The sequence below is a fragment of the Palaemon carinicauda genome, chromosome 21, assembly GCF_036898095.1.
Source record: "Palaemon carinicauda isolate YSFRI2023 chromosome 21, ASM3689809v2, whole genome shotgun sequence".
Taxonomy (NCBI): domain Eukaryota; kingdom Metazoa; phylum Arthropoda; class Malacostraca; order Decapoda; family Palaemonidae; genus Palaemon; species Palaemon carinicauda.
In genome coordinates this window covers 29,733,323-29,753,197 of record NC_090745.1, presented here as the reverse complement: position 1 = coordinate 29,753,197, position 19,875 = coordinate 29,733,323, and the positions used below count along the sequence as shown (strand labels likewise).

At 41.5% G+C, this 19,875-nt stretch overlaps 2 protein-coding genes across 3 annotated transcripts in view; one reads left to right on the top strand and one right to left on the bottom strand.

Moving 5' to 3' along the window:
* Nucleotides 1–19,875, bottom strand: part of LOC137615248 (uncharacterized) — a 68,461-nt gene that overhangs the window by 3,783 nt on the left and 44,803 nt on the right. The window lies entirely within an intron of this gene.
* Nucleotides 8,002–18,522, top strand: LOC137614815 (uncharacterized). Its single transcript, XM_068344479.1, has 6 exons — nucleotides 8,002–8,238; nucleotides 8,378–8,833; nucleotides 14,657–14,898; nucleotides 16,069–16,479; nucleotides 16,599–16,911; nucleotides 18,316–18,522. Exons 1-6 carry the CDS (start codon nucleotides 8,002–8,004, stop codon nucleotides 18,520–18,522), a joined length of 1,866 nt encoding a protein of 621 aa, XP_068200580.1.

The window sequence follows — 19,875 nt, the reverse complement described above, 5'->3', positions numbered from 1 at the left end:
TTATATGTATTGAGATCTAAAACACCCAACTCCCCCTTGCTAGGAGATTGGGGATGTGAGGGAATATGTAAGAATGTGAAAAACAAGAAATATCTAGGCAACTTGCAGAATAGGGCTTACCTATAGTTGATGAAAGCCAGCAGCTTGCAGTGCCTTGGATGCTGTACCCCATAAGACGGGATGATGAAGAAAAGAAAAGACCAGTCATTTCTTTATTTTCACCCCAGACTAAAACCGAAACCTCTGCTAAGGAAGGCAATCACTTGACTGAGCAGGCACCATAGGACCTAGAGAGAACTAATCTAGGAAACTGTGTGTCACGTTTTGCAGGTATTGAGCAGAGAATGTCGTCCGTCACTTCTATATGCAACACATAGAAATTACTATTGAATAAGCAATGTCATAGGAAAGACCATGCAATTCACTGATCCTCTTGCAAAGGTTAGGGTGAGAAGATAGACCGTTTAATGGTCAAGTCATGACTCAATGCTCAAGTCAGCAGCTCGTAAGGAGATTCTTTCAGGAAACGGAGGACCTAGGTCATGTTCCAAGTCAGAACACTTGTTACCAACTGAGGGTAAGTTAGTTCAAAACTCCATATGAGCATTGATAATTCACTGAAGAGGGAACGAACTCCTTTTAGCCTAAAATTCTGGTTTAAGTCTGAGCTTTAGCTTTTACTAGTGAGACTGAACAGAATTTTTCCTCTCATATATATAATAAAACTCTTCAGACAGGGGCATGAAAGCACTGAACGGGAAGACACCCCTTCTTTGACATCAATCACAGAACAAGGTTCACTTCACCTGATAGACTGCGATAGAGGACATACTGAGGTATCTAGACCTCCTTTTCGTCACTGGGCGCAAAGAAACTTCTCTGAGTGTGGCTAATGTCCTTCAGCAGTAGCAGAAGATCCGAGAACCATTATGCGTGTTACTACAAAGGACCTATTAATGTCACACATAGGTTGGACGACGATCTCACTTTGTAGAGGAACAGTATATTGGCAGTTTGTGATCGAGAGATGTCACGAACAGGTCTAAAGAGCTGAACCCACAAAAGCCTGGACTCTGGTCACTGTCAGCAGAGCCAAGAACCATTTGGAATTGACTATCTGAGTCTCCCTGCTCAGGTTATTCGCTAAGATGTTACTGTCAGGAATAGACCGGGCTGAAAGTGAATCTGATCGCCCTGATCATCACTGAATCTTGACAAATAGATGACAGAGCTGTTATGAGAAGGTACCTCCCTTTGTTTGAATATGGCACTACGGTGGTGTCTCGCTCCTCAACACTACAAAATGATCTAACAAGAAATGTTGGAAGTGATCAAGGGCCAAAAAGCTATCTTTCTTGCTTCAAAGTTAATGTTGCATTGCCAATCGGGATCAGACCATAGCCGAGAGGCCATGTGCTGTTATGATGTATCCAAAAAAAACATCAAAATTGGGGGTTGAAGAAAGAAAATCTACCCCTTGGCAGAGGTTGGAGTCTTGCATCCACTGTATCAAGTCTTTCTCGTGGTCTGATCCTATCGAAACAGGTGTTTTCAGAGGATACCTGCACTGAGAACATAGGGTCTTTAGCTGCCCCTGGAGTGGCCAAATGCAAATGCGACTGATAGGGATTAATCAGTTCGAGGACGTCAGGAGCCCCAACAGACGTTGCTGATGCGCTAGAAGTGAATTCCACTGGAGAAAAAAATTGGGCTACTTCCTTAAACCTTTCGATTCTGCTCTGCGATAGGAAGATTTTTCCATGTTAAAATCAATGCACATTCCCAGATATATTTTTCATTTGGGCATCTGGAAAGACTTACATAGTTAATTTTCTACGACACCCAGATTGTGACAAAACTCGAAAAGCAAGTCTTGGTGTAGGAGTAAGGTCTTCACTGACTGTCGGAATCAACCAATTATCCTATTGATCGAGGAGGCAGATTCCGTTGACACTTGCCCCAGCTGAGACTAAGGTGAATACTATGGTGAACACCTGAATGCTGTTTGACAGGTTGAAGCCGGTGCTCAAATTGGTATAATATTTTATGCAGAGGGGGTCTAAGTTTTCCCTTGATGCCGGATGGATTGGAATGTGGGAGTATGTACCTGAAAAGTCCACTGTGATCATGAAGTCCTCTCTCTGATTGCCTGTCTGATCGAAATTGTGGTCTCCAATGGACTTTGAACGACAAACTCATTTGGGAAAGAGAGGTCTAGACCTCCACCCAAAAGGTGATGCCTTTCGCTGATCACTGGGTGAATATAACAAACTTGATTGGTGACAGTACCCTGTTCAAAGGACACTTTACTATCCAGGGTTCGACCCTGTGGCACTCCCAACACCAACTCAGGCATCCTCTCGACAGATGTATCATGGAGAGAGTCTAGTAGCTCTACCTCCCGTTTTTTTGCTGCCCATTTTTCCTGGAAGGGTTGTTTGGAATAATTGTTCTTCCTGGTAATGTCCAGGCTGGAAGGATCAAGGGAATTCCTGAATGCCAATCTCTTCAAAGCCAAAGCTCTTGGCACAATTGGTGCCGGAGGGAAGGGACGGGGATGTATGGCCTTAAGGGGCCCAGCCGGAAAGCCTTAATAGGGGCCCAGCCGGAATGCCAATATATGGGGGTATAGGAAGAAAAACAATACCCTGAAAAAATTCACTGAGCTTCGTATGGCAATGGCTATTGCGTATACGAAATAGTTTTTTTCAGAATTCCTCTTACTTTCATAGTTACAGGGTAACTACTGAAAGTAACTAAATAAACCAAAAACATTGTTCCCCACAAGAAGCAGTATTTCTTGTTATTGTAAATTTTGATAATTATTACATTTTAAGGTAAAAGAAATTGTGAACAATGACATCTGTATAGCCTCCACGAGTCACAAGACGATATATTACACGGTAAATTACTCCCTTCGCCCTTCAATCCTACCACAAAAGAGTACATGTCTGAGTTTGACCTCTGACATTCACTCATTTTTACGTTTGTTTTTCTCGTTTTTGGCAAGAATTTTATCATTTCAAAGAGGAAAAGACAATTTTAATATCTTGCTAACATAAGGAAGAAGAAAATTCGCTCTATTAAAAGTTCAGAAGAGGGTAATATCGGTAGTGACGCAGAGAGAGAGAGTGGTGTTGATGGAGGAGCGGCTGCCTTGCCTTACACGAGCCAAAAGAATCAAGATATTGAACAAAAGGATCTTCACTAATGATTAAATTATGAAAAATAACTTTGTATTCGTTTATTAATATACAAAAGAAACATAAAATTCATAATAATCAGGATTTATTAATATTGTCTTTGTAAAAATACAAAGAAAAACTTTGAACGCCATATCTCAAAATTACAGTATACTTATTGACCTGCAAATTCTATCTTCTCCCTTAGTTTTAAAGATATAGCATTGAAATTTGGTATATAACTTAGAAAGATATTATAAAACAATCAAATGTTGCCCTTTTTTTCAATTTTTTTCATATTATTTTTCTTAATATTTTCCCCGATTTCTAGGTTTATTTTTTACCATAATGAAAAAATTCATATCTAGCAAAAAAATGACTTTTTAAAAATAACTAATTTTATTGGATGTCTAGATCATGCCTATATAGGGTAATAATCCCAGGTCTTAATATTGATTATCAAGGGAGAAGATAGAATTTGAAAAACACTAATTTTCAGAATAATTCTCCCTGGCATCGCAAAACCGAAGGTCAGAGGTAAAAATCCTATGCAGTTTGGAGATGTCCTAAGTCACCTTATTAAGTGGTATGAATGTCATAGTCCTTTCCTTAAAAACGGCGTTAGCAGGCCAGTCCCCTTAAGGTAAAAGATGTGGCTCCGCTTCCTTCCATTTCTACGTAACCATGTCGAAATCGTCCACTGGGGACAAGGATGGTGTTTGAGAGTAGGATTTCCCTCTTTGATACTTGGGGGACACCAGAATCCTGTTCTTCAAGACCCAGCTGGTTCATTGGTAGGTTGTATTATGCGTCAAAAACGCTGCTACCCTGGCACCAAACAGGAAAATGTCTTTGAAACCCTGCTTATGTCAGGGTTTGAGAGCTCTTCAGTGTCGGTCAGGGAGCCAACAGTACCCGACCAGTGATCCACTCAGCAGAAGGTTTGAAGGGTTGCCTTTACTAGATTTTCCAGCTGAGAATACCTCCCAGTTGTGCTGCCAACTCTTCCACTGTCAGACCCTGAGTTAAGGCTGACGTTGCCGTAGCTAAAGGCAGTGGAAAGGGAGATCATCCAGGATGTAATAATATTTCCTTGCCTTATGAAGGAAGGAGGAAGTAACCTCGACAAACTGCTAGCCCTTAAGGATTCCTTCCTCAAAGACATTTGCAACCTAACCTTCCCTAGTGTACCAGCTACTGCCTTATACGAAGGAATCGCTAAATTAGGTCTAGGGCCTAGTGGTGTGTATTGGCCATAGTAGCGAATGTAGGATAAGTATATGTGAAATAATGTGAAATGAGATTACAAAAGAAAGGAAACTAGAATAAACAGAGTTGAAAGCCAGCAAAAGAAATGTGCTCACAACTAGAGTAAGAAAGCACTTATCCCAAGCACATTAAGCTTTAACCTTAACATATGTTGAACCCCATCATAGAAAAAGAATCAAGCCATTTATATGCGGGGCATAAACACTTGCGAAGTGGTGCCTATACATCTCCATCATGAATGTATAAAGTAGTTCTTAACGAGAATTCACATAGAATACACTTACTATAGAGCAATCTCCAAAACTACCACAAAATCGCATCGTGTATGTATAATGTTGTGCACAATTATGTAGTATAGTATGTTAAAGTAATAACTGCAGTTTAGAGGAGCCTACAACGATCAATATACAAATCATTGTATTATTCATTGTCTGACACATGTATTTTAAATCGATAACATGACAATTTTGTAATGATACAGATTTGATCACAACAAAACAAATAGTGAATTCAACACTGCAGTATCAATCAATCCCAAACCAGTCACTAGAGAGAGAGAGGGGGGGCGACTGTATGGTGCAGTAGAGCAAGCCTACGGTCGTACTTTCCCTTAGGGGGAGAAATAGGCATGTTTACCAAGGCCATTGACTGTACGAGAGCTGGATAAAACCTGAAGCAATATTGAATCTGGCACACCCTTCTCGGTGGAAGGAGTTTCAGAGCATGCACCTTCTGAGTAGTCAGAATTGCTGCTGTATAGAGCACTCACTCCCACAGCTCAAACTAGGCTGAGCCAGGGGTGGGTCACGGTCATCATAAAGAGCCTTGAAAGGGGAGCGAAGCCTGTGAGGAATTTCCTTGGGAGTAGGAACTGAAATGTAGCAATGCCCTCTGAATCCTTCGCTAAAGAGATTGGGGTCACAGACTACTATTGACACTCAATACTTTGGGAGGGAGTTCAAATCCTTCAAACCCTGTGACTTGTCTTAGAAGGAGGTAGGAAGCTATGTGCCTCCTTCATAGAAGTCCCTGGGGGTCAGGAATTTCCTGTGAATGTGAAAACTTTGGGGACAATGAGAACCAGGAAACTTCCAAGAGGAGAGTCTGCCTAGATTTAGAGGGAGCCTGTAGGGCTCTAAAATAAGATTTCTGAGATCTACTCTACTAGTTCTAGGGCAAAAGTATGTCCAGAAGGCGGAGAGACCTGCCTCAGCTTGCGACACCTCAGTTGGTGTAAAACTGGGACTAGGCCAAACCTTTCCTAGATCCAGTAAGGAATGGAATGCCCTGCCCAGGCAGCTCTTGTTTCTAGGTGTTTTGATACCTGGAAGCATGCGCATTTGTTTGCAAGAGGGAGCTGGCATTGATAGCGGAGGATGGTGTCGGAACACCAGGTCTATGTGCAGGCGCCGACGAGGCAGGGGAAACACAGAAGGATGATGATGTGTTCGATTGCCCATGAACAAAGGGAGCCCTAGGGCCAAGGGTTTCCTAGAAAAACACACGTCAAAGGAAAAGAAGTTTCGTCGGGATTCCAAAGGGTAGGGGTATGGGAGCGTGCTGAAGGCTCGGGCTCGGCCAGTGCACATATTCTTGTTTGTGCACGACATAAAGTGACTCCTGGAGGAGTTTCCCCTGCCGAAGTTTATGCCAACTCTGAGAAACTTGCAAAAGATCTAGGCCAAGATCCTTCCTTAAAAGGTCTCGGATCGAATGGTGAGAATTCAAATTCCCAGTCTTTACGTATCTCTGACCCCCAGAAACAAAAATTGGTATTTGAGAGGGGGCTGGCACCAGTGGGGCTGAATGAGTCGCGGTCTGAGACCAAGGTACAGGCACCAAAGTGGTGGTGGGAGCACGGAAGGATGTTACTGTGCTACTGCTTGAAGAGCATGAAGTTAGCTTGGAGGGAAGGGATGTGGGATGGTAAACTGACATCCCCACCTCAACGAGAAAAAACCCTGCAGCGGTGGGCCCCTCAGGTGCCTATTCAATACCAGACAGCTGACTGTGTCTTGTTGCCATGGAGGAGTAATAAATAACCTACTGTATTAAATAGAGAAGGGCACAGGTGCACCCCTACTCACCCAGAAGAGCTAGACCATACAGAACACTAGTGAACTCCTCTGCTCACTCCGAACAGTTAGAACGTGCTGAAGGAGAAGTACTCTTGAGAAAGAACAACTACTCACGGTAGTGAGGGTGTCCTAAGGGAGCATGCTCCCTTCATTGAGGAGGTTCAGTGCACAAACTTACCACAAAGGATTGGGGAGTGAGGTTTAACCCTTGAGAGGGACAACCTGCAGTACCTATGCACGAGAAAATACGGAGGAAGAAGAGGCTTAGGACACAGGGCCTAAAAAGAGAAACCTTTTCTTGGTACAGGAAGAGGATGAGCCTATGCCATACATGATATTAACAAAAGACATTACTGCAGTGCGCTGTGCTTCAACTCCTTCAGAAGCCAATCTTTCGAGGGAAAACCTGAAAGACCATCTATGGAGGACTTCTCATGGGAGGAAGATGCCGTTACTTCTCAGGGTAAGCAACAGGGTCTTTTAGTAATTAATGACCTCTCACAGAAAGAAGGCACCATTGTTTCTCAGGGGAAGCAAAAGAGTCTTTAAGTAATTACAGATATCTCATGGAAGGAAGTCACCATTGCTTCTCAGGGGAAGCAACAGGATCATTTAGTAATTAAAGGCACTCTCACAAGAAGAAGGCACCATTGCTTCTCAGGAGAAGCAACATAGTCCTTAATTAATTACGGACCTCTCATGAAAGGAAGTTGCCATTGCTTCTCCGGGGGAGAAACAGGGTCTTTCAGTAATTAAGAACCTCTCGAGGGAGAAAATCGCCATTGCTTCTCAAAAGAAGCAATAGGGTCTTTTAGTAATCAAGGACCTCACAGGAGGAAGTCTAAACTGTATCTCAGAGGAATCAACAGGGTCTTTTAGTAATTAAGGACCTCTCACAGGAGGAAGTCTAAATTGCTTCTCAGGGGAAGTAACTGGGTCTTTTATAATAATGACGTTTCACGGGAGAAAGTCACCATTGCTTCTCAGGGGAAGCAACATGATCTTTTAGAAATTAAGGACCTCTCACGGGAAGAGGTCACCATTGCTTCTCAGGAAAAGGAATAGGGTCTTTTATTAATTAAAGACCTCTAACTTGATGAAGTCACCATTGCTTCTCAGGAAAAGCAACAGGGTTTTTATCAATTAAGGACCTCTCACAGGACGAAGCCACCATTGCTTCTCAGGAAAAGCAACAGGGTCTTTTATTAATTAAGGACCTCTCACTGGACGAAGTCACCATTGTTTCTCAGGAAAAGCAACAGGGTCTTTTATCAATTAAGGACCTCTCACTGGACGAAGTCACCATTGCATCTCAGGAAAAGCAACAGGTCTTTTATCAATTAAGGACCTCTCACTGGACGAAGTCACCATTGCTTCTCGGGAAAAGCAACAGGGTCTTTTATAATTAAGGACCTCTCACCAGAGGAGGTCACCATTGCTTGCCAGGAGAAGAAACAGGTATTTTATAAATTATGGACCTCTCACTGGATGAAGTAAACATTGCTTCTCACGTAAAGCAACAGGATCTTTTATCAATTAAGGACCTCTCACTGGATGAAGAAAACATAGCTTCTCACGTAAAGCAACAGGGTCTTTTATCAATTAAGGACCTCTCACTGGATGAAGTAAACATTGCTTCTCACGTAAAGCAACAGGGTCTTTTATCAATTAAGGACCTCTCACTGGATGAAGTAAACATTGCTTCTCACGTAAAGCAACAGGGTCTTTTATCAATTAAGGACCTCTCACTGGATGAAGTAAACATTGCTTCTCACGTAAAGCAACAGGGTCTTTTATCAATTAAGGACCTCTCACTGGATGAAGTAAAACATTGCTTCTCACGTAAAGCAACAGGGTCTTTTATCAATTAAGGACCTCTCACTGGATGAAGTAAACATTGCTTCTCACGTAAAGCAACAGGGTCTTTTATCAATTAAGGACCTCTCACTGGATGAAGTAAACATTGCTTCTCACGTAAAGCAACAGGGTCTTTTATCAATTAAGGACCTCTCACTGGATGAAGTAAACATTGCTTCTCACGTAAAGCAACAGGGTCTTTTATCAATTAAGGACCTCTCACTGGATGAAGTAAACATTGCTTCTCACGTAAAGCAACAGGGTCTTTTATCAATTAAGGACCTCTCACTGGATGAAGTAAACATTGCTTCTCACGTAAAGCAACAGGGTCTTTTATCAATTAAGGACCTCTCACTGGATGAAGTAAACATTGCTTCTCACGTAAAGCAACAGGGTCTTTTATCAATTAAGGACCTCTCACTGGATGAAGTAAACATTGCTTCTCACGTAAAGCAACAGGGTCTTTTATCAATTAAGGACCTCTCACTGGATGAAAACCATTGCTTCTCAGGCGAAAAGCAACAGGGTCTTTTATTAATTAAAGACCTCTCACTGGACGAAGTCATTGCTTCTCAGGAAAAGCAAACAGGGTCTTTTATTAATTAAGGACCTCTCACAAAGAAGTCACATTGCTTCTCAGTAAAGCAACAGGGTCTTTTATTAATTAAAGACCTCTCACTGGACGAAGTCACCATTGCTTCTCAGTAAAGCAACAGGGTCTTTTATTAATTAAAGGACCTCTCACTGAAAGACACCATTGCTTCAGGAAAAGCAACAGGGTCTTTTATCAATTAAAGGACCTCTCACTGGACGAAGTCACATTGCTTCTCAGGAAAAGCAACAGGTCTTTTATTAATTAAAGGACCTCTCACTGGATGAAGTAAACATTGCTTCTCACGTAAAGCAACAGGGTCTTTTATTAATTAAGGACCTCTCACTGGATGAAGTCACCATTGCTTCTCAGTAAAAGCAACAGGGTCTTTTATCAATTAAGGACCTCTCACTGGAAAAAACACCATTGCTTCTCAGGAAAAGCAACAGGGTCTTTTATCAATTAAGGACCTCTCACTGGACGAAGTCACATTGCTTCTCAGGAAAAGCAACAGGGTCTTTTATTAATTAAGGACCTCTCACTGGACGAAGTCACATTGCTTCTCGTAAAAGCAACAGGGTCTTTTATCAATTAAAGACCTCTCACTGAGGAGGTCACATTGCTTCTAAGAAAAGCAACAGGGTCTTTTATTAATTAAGGACCTCTCACTGGATTAAGTCACCATTGCTTCAGAAAAGCAACAGGGTCTTTTATAATTAAGGACCTCTCACTGGACGAAGTCACATTGCTTCTCACGAAAAACAGGGTCTTTTATCAATTAAGGACCTCTCACTGGACAAATCACCATTGCTTCTCAGGAAAAGCAACAGGGTCTTTTATCAATTAAGGACCTCTCACTGGACGAAGTCAAACATTGCTTCTCAAGAAAAGCAATAGGGTCTTTTATCAATTAAGGTCTCTCACTGGATAAGTCACATTGCTTCTCACGTAAAGCAACAGGGTCTTTTATTAATTAAGGACCTCTCACTGGAAGAAGTCACCATTGCTTCTCAGGAAAAGCAACAGGGTCTTTTATTAATTAAGGACCTCTACAGGACGAAGTCACCATTGCTTCCCAGGAAAAACAGGGTCTTTTATTAATTAAGGACCTCTCACTGATCAAGTCACATTGCTTCTCAGGAAAAGCAACAGGGTCTTTTATAATTAAGGATCTCACAGGACGAAGTCACCATTGCTTCTCAGGAAAAGCAACAGGGTCTTTTATTAATAAGGACCTCTCACAGGACGAAGTCACCATTGCTTCTCAGGAAAAGCAACAGGTCTTTTATTAATTAAGGACCTCTCACTGGACGAAGTCACCATTGTTCTCAGGAAAAGCAACAGGTCTTTTATTAATTAAGGACCTCTCACAGGACGAAGTCACCATTGCTTCTCAGGAAAAGCAACAGGGTCTTTTTTTAATAAAGGACCTCTCACTGGACGAAGTCACATTGCTTCTCAGGAAAAAACAGTCTTTTCGTAATTAGGACCTCTCACAGACGAAGTCACCATTGCTTCTCAGAAAAGCAACAGGGTCTTTTATTAATTAAGGACCTCTCACAGGACGAAGTCACCATTGCTTTTCAGGAAAAGCAACAGGGTCTTTTATTAATAAGGACCTCTCACAGGACGAAGTCACCATTGCTTCTCAGGAAAAGCAACAGGGTCTTTTATTAATTAAGGACCTCTCACTGGAGAAGTCACCATTGCTTCTCAGGAAAAGCAACAGGGTCTTTTATTAATTAAACACCTCTCACAGGACGAAGTCACCATTGCTTCTCAGGAAAAGCAACAGGGTCTTTTATTAATGAAGGACCTCTCACTGGACGAAGTCACCATTGCTTCTCAGGAAAAGCAACAGGGTCTTTTATTAATAAGCACCTTCACAGGACGAAGTCACCATTGCTTCTCAGGAAAAGCAACAGGGTCTTTTATTAATTAAGGACCTCTCACTGAACGAAGTCACCATTGCTTCTTAGGAAAAGCAACAGGTCTTTTATTAATTAAAGGACCTCTCACTACGAAGTCACATTGCTTCTCAGGAAAAGCAACAGGGTCTTTTATCAATTAAAGCCTCTCACTGGGCGAAGTCACCATTGCTTCTCAGGAAAAGCAACAGGGTCTTTTACAATAAAGGACCTCTCACTGGACGAAGTCACCATTGCTTCTCAGGAAAAGCAACAGGGTCTTTATTAATTAAGGACCTTCACAGGACGAAGTCACCATTGCTTCTCAGGAAAAGCAACAGGGTCTTTTATTAATAAAGGACCTCTCACTGGATGAAGTCACTATTGCTTCTCAGGAAAAGCAACAGGGTCTTTTAGTAATAAAGGACCTCTCACTGGAACAAAGTCACATTGCTTCTCAGGAAAAGCACAGTCTTTTATTAATTAAGGACCTCTCACAGGACAAACTCACCATTGCTTCTCAGGAAAAGCAACAGGTCTTTTATCAATTAAAGACCTCTCATAGGACGGTCACCATTGCTTCTCAGGAAAAGCAACAGGGTCTTTATTAATGAAGGACCTCTCACTGAGGAAGTCACCATTGCTTGGCAAGAAAGAACAGGGTCTTTTAGTAATTAAGGACCTCACTGGACGAAGTCACCATTGCTTCTCACAAAAAACAGGGTCTTTTATTAATTAAGGACCTCTCACTGGACGAATCACCATTGCTTCTCAGGAAAAGCAACAGGGTCTTTTATTAATTAAGGACCTCTCACAAGAGAACTCACCATTGCTTCTCAGGAAAAGCAACAGGTCTTTTATTAATTAAGGACCTCTCACTGGACGAAGTCACCATTGCTTCTCAGGAAAAGCAACAGGGTCTTTTATTAATTAAGGACCTCTCACTGGACGAAGTCACCATTGCTTCTCAGGAAAAGGAACAGGGTCTTTTATTAATTAAGGTCCTCTCACTGGATGAAGTCACCATTGCTTCTCAGAAAAGGAATAGGGTCTTTTATTAATTAAGGACCTCTCACTGGACGAATCACCATTGCTTCTCAGGAAAAAACAGGGTCTTTTATTAATTAAAGACCTCTCACTGGACAAGTCACATTGCTTCTCAGGAAAAGCAACAGGGTCTTTTATTAATGAAGGACCTCTCACTGGACGAAGTCACCATTGCTTCTCAGGAAAAGTGACAGTCTTTTATTAATTAAGACCTCTCACTGGACGAAGTCACCATTGCTTCTCAGGAAAAGCAACAGGGTCTTTTATCAATTAAAGACCTCTCATAGGACGGGGTCCATTGCTTCTCAGAAAAGCAACAGGGTCTTTAGTTAATGAAGGACTCTTCACTGAGGAAGTCACCATTGCTTGGCAAGAGAAGAAACGGGGTCTTTTAGTAATTAAGGACCTCTCACTGGACGAAGTCACCATTGCTTCTCAGGAAAAAAAACAGGGTCTTTTATTAATTAAGGACCTCTCACTGGACGAATCACCATTGCTTCTCAGGAAAAGCAACAGAGTCTTTTATTAATTAAGGACCTCTCACAAGAGAACTCACATTGCTTCTAAGGAAAAGCAACGAGGTCTTTTATTAATTAAGACCTCTCAATGGACGAAGTTAGCATTGCTTCCAGGAAAAGGAATAGGGACTTTTATTAATTAAGGTCCTCTCACTGGACGAAGTCAGCATTCTTTTCAAGAAAAGGAATAGGGACTTTTATTAATTAAGATCCTCTCACTGGAAGAAGTCACCATTGCTTCTCACGAAAAAAAACAGGGTCTTTTATTAATTAAGGACCTCTCACTGGACGAATTCACCATTGCTTCTCAGGAAAAGCAACAGGGTCTTTTATTAATTAAGGACCTCTCACAAGAGAACTCACAATTGCTTCTAAGGAAAAGCAACGAGGTCTTTTATTAATTAAGATCCTCTCAATGGACGAAGTTAGCATTGCTTCCCAGGAAAAGGAATAGGGACTTTTATTAATTAAGGTCCTCTCACTGGACGAAGTCAGCATTCCTTCTCAAGAAAATGAAATAGGGACTTTTATTAATTAAGGACCTCTCACTGGATGAAGTCAGCATTGCTTTTCAGAAAAGGAATAGGGTCTTTTATTAATTAAGGACCTCCCACTGGAAGAAGTCACCATTGCTTCTCAGGAAAAACAACAGGGTCTTCTACTAATCAAGGTCCTCTCACAGGACGAAGTCACCGTTGATTCTCAGGAAAAACAACCGGTTTTTTTTTTATTAATTAAGGACTTTTTACAGATAGAGGTCACCATTCCTTCTTGGGAAAAGCAACAGTGTCTTTTTTTAATAAAAGAACTCTCACTGGTCGAGGTCACAATTGCTTCTCAGGAAAAACATCCGAGTCATTCAGTAATTTTAGGATCTTTCACAGGACGAAGTCACCATTGCTTCTCAGGAAAAGCAACAAGGTCTTTTATCAATTAAGGACCTCTCACAGGACGAAGTCACCATTGCTTCTCAGGAAAAGCAACATGGTCTTTTATTAATGAAGGACCTTTCACTGGACGAAGTCACCATTGTTACTCAGGAAAAGTAACACTGTCTTTTATCAATTAAAGACCTCTCACTGGACGAAGTCACCATTGCTTCTCAGGAAAAGCAACAGGGTCTTTTATTAATTAAGGACCTCTCACTGGAGGAAGTCACCATTGCTTCTCAGAAAAGCAACAGGGTCTTTTATTAATGAAGAACCTGTCACAGCAAGAAGTCACCATTGCTTCTCAGGAAGAGCAACAGGGTTTTTCATCAATTAAGGACCTTACAATGGACGAAGTAACCATTGCTTCTCAGGAAAAGCAACAGGGTCTTTTATCAGTTTAAAACTTCTCACTTGACGAAGGCACCATTGCTTCTCAGGAAAAGCAACACGGTCTTTCATTATTCAAGGACCTTTCACAGCATGAAGTCGCCATTGCTTTTCAAGAAAAGCAACAGAGTCCTTTATTGATTAAGGACCTCTCACTGGAGGAATTTACCATTGCTTCTCAGGAAAAGCAACAGGGTCTTTTATTATTTAAGGACATCTCACTAGACAAAGTTACCATTGCATCTCAGGAAAAGCAACAGGGTCTTTTATTAATTAAGGACCTCTCACTGGACAAAGTCACCATTGCATCTCAGGAAAAAGCAACAGGGTCTTTCATTAATCAAGGACCTTTCACAGCACGAAGTAGCCATTGCTTCTCAGGAAAAGCAACAGAGTCTTTTATTAATCAAGGACCTCTCACTGGAGGAAGTCACTATTGCTTCTCAGGAAAAGCAACAGGGTCTTTTATTAATTAAGGACCTCTCACTGGAAGAAGTCACCATTGCTTCTCAGGAAATGTAACAGGGTCTTTCATTAATCAAGGACCTCTCACTGGACGAAGTCACCATTGCTTCTCAGGAAAAAGCAACAGGGTCTTTCATTAATCAAGGACCTTTCACAGCACAAAGTCGCCATTGCTTCTCAGGAAAAGCAACAGAGTCTTTTATTAATCAAGGACCTCTCACTGGAGGAAGTCACTATTGCTTCTCAGGAAATGCAACAGGGTCTTTTATTAATTAAGGACCTCTCACTGGAAGAAGTCACCATTGCTTCTCAGGAAATGCAACAGGGTCTTTCATTAATCAAGGACCTCTCACTGGACGAAGTCACCATTGCTTCTCAGGAAAAAGCAACAGGGTCTTTCATTAATCAAGGACCTTTCACAGCACAAAGTCGCCATTGCTTCTCAGGAAAAGCAACAGGGTCTTTTATTAATTAAGGACCTCTCACTGGACAAAGTTACCATTGCATCTCAGGAAAAGCAACAGGGTCTTTTATTAATTAAGGACCTCTCACTGGACGAAGTCACCATTGCTTCTCAGGAAAAACAACAGGGTCTTTTATTAATTGAGGACCTCTCAATGGAGGACGTCACCATTGCTTCTCAGGGAAAGCAACAGGGTCTTTTGTTAATGAAGCACCTTTCACAGCACAAAGTCACCATTGCTTCTCAGGAAAAGCAACAGGGTCTTTTATCAATTAAGGACCTCTCACTGGAAGAAGTCACCATTGCTTCTCAGGAAAAGCAACAGGGTCTTTTATTAATTAAGGACCTCTCACTGGAGGAAGTCACCATTGCTTCTCAGGGAAAAGCAACAGGGTCTTTTATTAATGAAGAACCTTTCACATCAAGAAGTCACCATTGCTTCTCAGGAAGAGCAACAGGGTTTTTCATCAATTAAGGACCTTACAATGGACGAAGTAACCATTGCTTCTCAGGAAAAGCAACAGGGTCTTTTATCAGTTTAAAACTTCTCACTTGACGAAGGCACCATTGCTTCTCAGGAAAAGCAACACCGTCTTTCATTATTCAAGGACCTTTCACAGCATGAAGTCGCCATTGCTTCTCAGAAAAGCAACAGAGTCCTTTACTGATTAAGGACCTCTCACTGGAGGAAGTCACCATTGCTTCTCAGGAAAAGCAACAGGGTCTTTTATTAATTAAGGACATCTCACTAGACAAAGTTACCATTGCATCTCAGGAAAAGCAACAGGGTCTTTTATTAATTAAGGACCTCTCACTGGACAAAGTCACCATTGCTTCTCAGGAAAAAGCAACAGGGTCTTTCATTAATCAAGGACCTTTCACAGCACGAAGTAGCCATTGCTTCTCAGGAAAAGCAACAGAGTCTTTTATTAATCAAGGACCTCTCACTGGAGGAAGTCACTATTGCTTCTCAGGAAAAGCAACAGGGTCTTTTATTAATTAAGGACCTCTCACTGGAAGAAGTCACCATTGCTTCTCAGGAAATGTAACAGGGTCTTTCATTAATCAAGGACCTCTCACTGGACGAAGTCACCATTGCTTCTCAGGAAAAAGCAACAGGGTCTTTCATTAATCAAGGACCTTTCACAGCACAAAGTCGCCATTGCTTCTCAGGAAAAGCAACAGAGTCTTTTATTAATCAAGGACCTCTCACTGGAGGAAGTCACTATTGCTTCTCAGGAAATGCAACAGGGTCTTTTATCAATTAAGGACCTCTCACTGGAAGAAGTCACCATTGCTTCTCAGGAAATGCAACAGGGTCTTTCATTAATCAAGGACCTCTCACTGGACGAAGTCACTATTGCTTCTCAGGAAAAAGCAACAGGGCCTTTCATTAATCAAGGACCTTTCACAGCACAAAGTCGCCATTGCTTCTCAGGAAAAGCAACAGAGTCTTTTATTAATCAAGGACCTCTCACTGGAGGAAGTCACTATTGCTTTTCAGGAAAAGCAACAGGGTCATTTATTAATTAAGGACCTCTCACTGGACAAAGTTACCATTGCATCTCAGGAAAAGCAACAGGGTCTTTTATTAATTAAGGACCTCTCACTGGAAGAAGTCACCATTGCTTCTCAGGAAAAAGCAACAGGGTCTTTCATTAATCAAAGACCTTTCACAGCACAGAGTCGCCATTGCATCTCAGGAAAAGCAACAGAGTCTTTTATTAATCAAGGACCTCTCACTGGAGAAAGTCACTATTACTTCTCAGGAAAAGCAACAGGGTCTTTTATTAATTAAGGACCTCTCACTGGAAAAAGTCACCATTGCTTCTCAGGAAATGCAACAAGGTCTTTAATTAATTAAGGACCTCTCACTGGACGAAGTCACCATTGCTTCTCAGGAAAAAGCAACAGGGTCTTTCATTAATCAAGGACCTTTCACAGGAAGAAGTCGCCATTGCTTCTCAGGAAAAGCAACAGAGTCTTTTATTAATCAAGGACCTCTCACTGGAGGAAGTCACTATTGCTTCTCAGGAAAAGCAACAGGGTCTTTTATTAATTAAGGACCTCTCACTGAACAAAGTCACCATTGCATCTCAGGAAAAGCAACAGGGTCTTTTATTAATTAAGGACCTCTCACTGCAAGAAGTCACCATTGCTTCTCAGGAAATGCAACGGGGTCTTTTATTAATTAAGGACCTCTCACTGGAGGAAGTCACCATTGCTTTTCAGGAAAAGCACCAGAGTCTTTTATTAATTAAGCACCTCTCACTGTAGGAAGTCACCATTGCTTCTCAGGAAAAGCAACAGAGTCTTTTATTAATTAAGGACCTTTCACAGCACGAAGTCACCATTGCTTCTCAGGAAAAGCAACATGTTCTTTTATTAATTAAGGACCTCTCACTGAAAAAAATCACCATTATTTCTCAGGAAAAGCAATAGGGTCTTTTATTAATTAAGGACCTCTCACTGGAGAAAGTCACCATTGCTTCTCAGGAAATGTAACAGAGTCTTTTATTAAGTAAAGACCTCTCACTGGAGGAAGTCACCATTGCATCTCAGGAAAAGCAACACGGTCTTTCATTAATTAAGGACCTCTCACTGGAGGAAGTCACCATTGCATCTCAGGAAAAGCAACAAGGTCTTTTATTAATTAAGGACCTCTCACTGGAGGAAGTCACCATTGCTTTTCAGGAAAAGCAACAAGGTCTTTTAATAATTAAGGACCTCTCACTGGAGGAATTCACCATTGCCTCTCAGGAAAAGCAACATGGTCTTTTATTAATTAAGGACCTCTCACTGGAGGATGTCACCATTGCTTCTCAGGAAAAGCAACAGTGTTTTTTATTAATTAAGGACCTCTCACTGGAAGAAGTCACCATTGCTTCTCAGGAAAAGCAACAGGGTCTCTTATTAATTAATGACCTCTCACTGGAGGAAGTCACCATTGCTTCTCAGGAAAAGCAACAGGGTCTTTTATTAATGTAGCACCTTTCACAGCATGAAATCACCATTGCTTCTCAAGAAATGCAACAGGGTCTTTTATTAATTAAGGACCTCTCACTGGAGGAAGTCACCATTGCATCTCAGGAAAAGCAACAGGGTTTTTTATTAATTAAGGACCTCTCACTGGAAGAAGTCACCATTGCTTCTCAGGAAAAGCAACAGGGTCTTTTATTAATTAAGGACCTCTCACTGGAGGAAGTCCCCACTGCTTCTCAGGAAAAGCAACAGGGTCTTTTATTAATTAGGGATCTCTCACAGGACGAAGTCAGCATTTTTCTCAGGAAAATCAACAGACAGTTTTACTAATTAAGGACCCTCTTACAGGAGGAAGTCACCATTCCTTGGCAGGGGAAGAAACAGGGTCTTTTAGTAATTAAGGCCCTCTCACAGGTCGAACTCACCATTGCTTCCCAGGGAAAACAACAGGGTCTTCTATTATTTAAGGACTTTTCACAGGACAAACTCACAATTGCTTTTTAGGAAAAGCAACAGGGTCTTTTATTAATTAAGGTCCTCTCATTGTACGAAGTTACCATTGCTTCACAGGAAAAGCAACAAGGTCTTTTATTAATTAAAGACCTTTGACTGAACGAAGTCACCATATCTTTGCAGGAAAAGCAACAGGGTCTCTTATTAATTAAGGACCGTTCACAGGACGAAGTCCCAATTGCTTCTCAGGAAAAGCTACAGGGTCTTTTAGCAATTATGGACCTTTCACAGGATGAAATCACCATTGCTTCTCAGGAAAAGAAACAGGGTCTTTTATTAATGAAGGACCTCTCACTGGACGAAGTCACCATTGCTTCTCAGGAAAAGTGACAGGGTCTTTTATTAATTAAGGACCTCTAACTGGACGAAGTCACTATTGCGTCTCAGGAAAAGCAACAGGGTCTTTAGTTAATGAAGAACCTCTCACGTGAGGAAGTCACCATTGCTTGGCAGGAAAAGAATTGGGGTTTTTTAGTAATTAATGACCTCTGACTGGATGAAGTCACCATTGCTTCTCACGAAAAAAAACAGGGTTTTTTATTAATTAAGGACCTCTCACTGGACGAATTCACCATTGCTTCTCAGGAAAAACAACCGGGTCTTTTATTAATTAAGGACTTTTTACAGATCGAGGTCACCATTCCTTCTTAGGAAAAGCAACAGTGTCTTTTTTTAATAAAGGACCTCTCACTGGACGAGGTCACAATTGCTTCTCAGGAAAAACATCCGAGTCTTTTAGTAATTTTAGGATCTCTCACAGGACGAAGTCACCATTGCTTCTCAGGAAAAGTAACACGGTCTTTTATCAATTAAGGGCCTCTCACAGGACGAAGTCACCATTGTTACTCAGGAAAAGTAACACGGTCTTTTATCAATTAAAGACCTCTCACAGGACGAAGTCACCATTGCTCCAAAGGAAAAGCAACAGGGTCCTTTTTTTAATAAAGGACCTCTCACTGGACGAGGTCATAATTGCCTCTCAGGAAAAATATCCGAGTCTTTTAGTAATTTTAGGATCTCTCACAGGACGAAGTCACCATTGCTTCTCAGGAAAAGCAACAGGGTCTTTTATTAAATAAGGACCTCTCACTGGAGGAAGACACCATTGCTTCTCAGGAGAAGCAACAGGGTCTTTTATTAATGAAGGACCTCTCACTGGACGAAGTCACCATTGCTTCTCAGGAAAAGCAACACAGTCTTTCATTAATGAAGCACCTTTCACAGCAAAAAGTCACCATTGCTTCTCAGGAAAAGCAACATGGTCTTTTATTAATGAATGACCTTTCACTGGACGAAGTCACCATTGTTACTCAGGAAAAGTAACACGGTCTTTTATCAATTAAAGACCTCTCACAGGACGAAGTCACCATTGCTCCAAAGGAAAAGCAACAGGGTCCTTTTTTTAATAAAGGACCTCTCACTGGACGAGGTCATAATTGCCTCTCAGGAAAAATATCCGAGTCTTTTAGTAATTTTAGGATCTCTCACAGGACGAAGTCACCATTGCTTCTCAGGAAAAGCAACAGGGTCTTTTATTAAATAAGGACCTCTCACTGGAGGAAGACACCATTGCTTCTCAGGAGAAGCAACAGGGTCTTTTATTAATGAAGGACCTCTCACTGGACGAAGTCACCATTGCTTCTCAGGAAAAGCAACACAGTCTTTCATTAATGAAGCACCTTT